Source organism: Alosa sapidissima, chromosome 6, assembly GCF_018492685.1.
Source record: "Alosa sapidissima isolate fAloSap1 chromosome 6, fAloSap1.pri, whole genome shotgun sequence".
NCBI lineage: Eukaryota > Metazoa > Chordata > Actinopteri > Clupeiformes > Clupeidae > Alosa > Alosa sapidissima.
Genome location: NC_055962.1, coordinates 10,745,405 through 10,750,404, shown reverse-complemented (window position 1 = coordinate 10,750,404; position 5,000 = coordinate 10,745,405). Strand labels below are relative to the sequence as shown.

At 45.6% G+C, this 5,000-nt stretch overlaps 1 protein-coding gene across 2 annotated transcripts in view; it reads right to left on the bottom strand.

The window, feature by feature from the left end:
* brf1b (BRF1 RNA polymerase III transcription initiation factor subunit b) overlaps positions 1–5,000 on the bottom strand; it is an 86,335-nt gene that overhangs the window by 27,536 nt on the left and 53,799 nt on the right. For both annotated transcript variants that reach the window (XM_042095208.1, XM_042095209.1), the window contains exons 13-16: positions 4,866–4,927; positions 4,477–4,558; positions 3,909–3,961; positions 2,019–2,296 (exon numbers count right to left, since the gene is read on the bottom strand). In XM_042095208.1, coding sequence (XP_041951142.1) covers positions 2,019–2,296; positions 3,909–3,961; positions 4,477–4,558; positions 4,866–4,927 — 475 coding nt within the window. The remainder of the gene's footprint in view (positions 1–2,018; positions 2,297–3,908; positions 3,962–4,476; positions 4,559–4,865; positions 4,928–5,000) is intronic.

The window sequence follows — 5,000 nt, the reverse complement described above, 5'->3', positions numbered from 1 at the left end:
CACTGACAGACAGGTAAACACAGAGACACATACAGTAAACACACGTATGCACGCACACGCACACGCACACGCACGCACACACACACACACACACACACACACACACACACACACACACACACACACACACACACACACACGAGGGCACGCTGATGGGGACCTTCAGAACAGAGGTAATGGCGGTGGATAATGAGGGTGCAAAAAGGCAAGGGGAAAAAAAGAACAAGAACATGAAAAGAAACTGCCAGGCAATTATCCCTCCTTCCATCTTTGATGGAGGGCTGGGGCGAGTCGCAGAGGGGAACCCAGGCCTAGCAGCTGGGCTGGTGGTATGGTAGAGGACAACGTGGAGGGCAGGCTATCAGACAGAACGGCTGTGACAAAGGTGGCCGGCATCAATGTGTGTGTGTGTGTGTGTGTGTGTGTGTGTGTGTGTGTGTGTGTGTGTGTGTGGTGTGTGTGTACGAGCACGGCTGGTTTCGGCTGGTGCTTTGTTCAGCACTGTGGATATGGGTTCAGGCCATGACTAAACCTGAATTGCACAAAGGCTGAGGGACGATGAGTCCGAGGCTTCAGCCGTTTTCTCCCATGGCAGCATATTAAGCAGTTTCCCCATAGTCCCTTACAATAGGAGAGAGAGAGGAGGGAAACGGTCACTCACGATGGAACTGTAGCTAAATTGGAGTTTATTGTGCGATTTGTTCCACAGTGTCTTCCACCCACACAACGGTTCTCTCTCTTTAAACAGAACCTGGCTGGCTGGTGCGGTGCAGCTCGCCAAGTCTCTACTCCTCCAGACACTCACATATAAAAGTAAAAAATATGAGCTTGGTGCAGTTCTTTAATCATTACGAAAAGGGATAGCTCAAGTTATAATTGAGACGACTCTGGGATCAGTCAAGAGTTGGCCTGTCAGCTAGCTATGACGTATTTTGACTTCGGAGAAGGTTCAACCAGGGCAAAGGCAAATGAGATCTCCAAAAGAGACGCCATTTTGATTTCACGGCTCGCTTCCCAAGATAGAGCACTGGCTGTCCGCTGTTAGAGACCTCTAGAGAGGTTGAAAGGGTCACAAGATTAGTACTCGTGGAATGAGCCTCTGCACCAGAGCTTCTGCAGACCTTTCCTCATTTGACTCATTATCAGTTCAGCAACTTTAGTGCAGTGTTAGCAATTATTATAAAGGTGAAACATAACTGCTTTGGTTTGAGGGGGGGGGGGGGGGGGGGGGGGTAAATATATAATAAAAAGAGCTGTGAGACATGGGATCTGCAGCTGCTTGCCAAGGTAGAGGGAGAGGGAGAGAGAGGAAGAGAGAAGAGAGAGAGAGAGAGAGAGAGAGAGAGAGAGAGAGTGAGTGAGTGAGAGAGAAAGAGAAAGAGAGAGTGTGCGAAAGAGAGAAAGAGAGAGTGTGTGAGAGAGAATCCATCTTGCATCTCTTGTTCATTAAATTTCTCACGGGGGACATTGGGCGCCCCGGTGGACGATTAATAGGGAGTTAGGGGCCAAATCCCAGCATGCATTGCGGGGTGCCAAGTGACAGCAGACAGACAGTGTTCGGGCGCAGAATGGATGACAAATTTGCGCAGCTTTGGAGGCGACGCTGAAGGTCAGCCAACGAGAGAGGGCACAGACAGACAGACCGTGGGCCTGCTGAGATGGGGGGGGGTTAACCTTTTCCTGATTGCCCTTTCTCTTTCAACAGGCAGACATACATCACCCCCCATGGAGAATGCCCCCCTGTTGTCGTGAGAACTATGATTGATCAGCAAGATGGCAAATCTATAAGAAAATGACAGCGCTGGAAAGACAATGGTTTCAACGGAGACACATCTTTTGTCGGCATGACGACAACTGAGAAGAGCGCTTCCAGAGATTTTTACAACCCAACCCTGACACACGTCGTCCATTTCAAAATCCATACAGACAGCTGCCCTACCTTCCTCTTCCTCCAGTCACACTTTCAGTCTCCTGATTTCTGAACCCTATTTTAATTTCATACTGTAATGACCGCCTACCTTTTGCCCATGAGGCTGGCGGGTTTGGCCAGGCCGAGGTTGCTCTTGCTGGGCTGCTTCTTGCGTCGCGTCAGCCTCTTGCGCCCGGGGCCGGTGGTGGAGGCGGCGTCCTCGGAAGCGTGGGAAGGGCTGCTGCCGCAGCTGCCCTTGCTGTTGAGGTCGCGCAGGACGTCGTAGTTGATCTTGCTGGAGATCTTCTTCCTCTCCAGCATCTTCTCGATGGCCTCCTCGGCCGTGTTGGCCCGGATTGGCTCGCGTTTCTTGGACGATTTCTTGGGCTGCAGAACCCCCCCAAAAAAAACAGATTTAACAAGAGCGGTCAGGCAACACTGCAGACCCTTTGCCCCTGTTTCACAACATTAACCAAATACCAGCATCTGCAACCCATCTTAAAGTTAAAGTTGACTGATATTTAGCCCTTTTATCCAAAGTGACGCAGATTTGCAATGGCGGGAATCGAACCCCGGTTGACCCATTGTCAGTCGGTGATGTTCGTCGAACTTCCATGATCAGAATGATCCTGTAGGAGGACGGAGATGTGATGACCCTCTGCCTTTTATAAAGATCTGGCCCAGGCCAGAAGTTATTTGACTCTAGCAGTCTAGTCCTAAAGAAGTTATGTGATGTTAGCACTAGTCCTGCAGAATATGTTATGTGTTAAATTATAATTGCATTTATTAAATATTAAAAATAATGTATTAACATATTTTAGATATAGGCTTATTTACTATGAGGAAAATATTTTTAACTGTGTGTACAAATGCTTTATTGATGAGAAATAATGTATGAGCAATACTTTACTAATGTTGAACTAACCATTTACTAATAGTTTACAAATGCTTAATACATTATGAATTGTGTGTAGTTATTATGAAGTGTTACCATAATACTTAATTCAAAAGTCCCCCAACTAAGGTCTTTGAAAGTCCCAGTATCCTACTCCCAGCATGCAGATAAACTAGTCAACTTAATATAGGTGACTAAGGGACGTGAGGCACCAATTAAATGTTAACTGACAATTGATCTGAAAATGCATTATTGATTCTTCACTTGATGAGACATCTTAAAATCATAGCACAGACAACTGAGGGCTCCTGCTTCAAGACACCCTTCTCTTCATGAAACGTTTGTATCCTTGTACAAGTATCCCGAATAGCATAACGTAATTAATGCAATGCAATGATAACTACACAATGCCTAAATATTGAGTATTGGTCACAATAACCACAGGCTGCTGCTGAAATAAATGACTGTGAATAAAATACTTTGATGAGGGCTGAACTTTAAACACATACTACATAAACCAATGTATGTTAGCCATACATTAGCCATTCCTTTTCATCTTCAACCAAAATGATCTCAGACTCCCTGCTGTCAACAGAGGAAACACTGAACCTACTTAAGGCTCTGTGAAATCACTTGAAGCCGTGGGACCCTCAGCAATCCCCATTCGTTTGTTATTCAATCACCATGTTTGTTATACATCCAGGGCAAACGGTCTCGCCACAGCGAAAGCTTGTGGACATGAGATTTTTTAACCGAATCTGGTATTGGCATCAAGCTCTCGCCACCTCATTAGGAAGGTCTACAGCCGTATGGCTAATAGTCTCCGGCTGAAAACCGTGGCACAGATGTCGGCCAGCAGGTTAGTCTGGAGGAGAGGGGGATGGGGGTGGGGGGGGAAGTGGTACAGTCCGACATGGAAAGTGCCCCCCTCCTTCTCAATCAGACACAGCTGCTGTATGTCTGTTATAGTGGCCCCTGAGCAGGAGGGGGCATAGCTCTTAACCCACCCCAAAGACACACACACACACACACACACACACACTTACTCACACACACACACACACACACACACACACACACACACACACACACACACACACTTACTTTCTCTTTATAAATTCCCAGTTCTTTCTCCTTGGCGATTCTTTCCTCTTTTTCTGAAAGGAAAAACATTCACACAAGTATAACAACAGTGGATGCAAATGGAAAACATCAAACATTTTGCAAATCAGAAATTTGCTTTTCTCTTTCAAACCAAAACCACACAGCTCTCGGAAAGGCTACACCAGAGGTTTGGTTAATATGGCCTCCATAAAGTAGCAAATAATCTGGGCTAATGGTCAATTAATTCAATAACTTTCATCTTCAAACATTAATAAAAAAAAAAAGGTTGTGACAAGGTCCACTTAAGCACACTGTTTTTTAAAATGTGTGAATAGAGAGAGATGAGGGGGGAAAAAACGCAACTAATCCAAAGTTTTACGGAGTGCTTCTTATCAGAGATGAGAAGTCTCTCTGAGCCTACCTGCTGAGCAGCGAGAAAAGACTCAGGGAAGTCTCGGCTGAGGCGCATTAATGAGAATGTCAGACTTGGCTTTGACGTCGCGGCCTACTGCTGCCTGCTTTCTGCCTTTTCTTTCTTTCTTTCGTTCGTTCGTTCGTTGGTTCTTACCTTTCTGCTCTTGCAGGTATTCCTCGTTCTGTTTCATCCACAGCTCCGTTTTCACCGTCACTTCCCTCTCGCTCAGGATGTACTGTAGTAGGAGAGAAAGAGAGGGAGAGAGGGAGAGAGAGAGAGAGAGAGAGAGAGAGAGCGAGAGAGAGAGGAGGACATCCATGTGTTGAAAATGCTTCTAATGCTTCATGTGTGAGGATTTTAAAGACATTTTTTTTGGAGATTATGCAGAGTAATTTTCATTTCCGTTCAGTATTATGTTGATTCCAAGTCGTTTCAACTTTTTGTCACCTTATAATACCTTAAGAACTTAAGTATAGAGTTGGGAGTTTTGCAGAAGAAGGTATTGGGTTATATGTTGTGGTACTAAGGTAATTAGAACGCACCTTCTCAATCTCCTCCTCATCGATGCCATCCAGGTCAAGTTCTCCACTCTCCGACTTCTCATCTACAGACAGAGAAACAGAACAACGTCAGTGCTCAATTTCATACTTCTCAAAAAATAGACTTTCTAAACCACA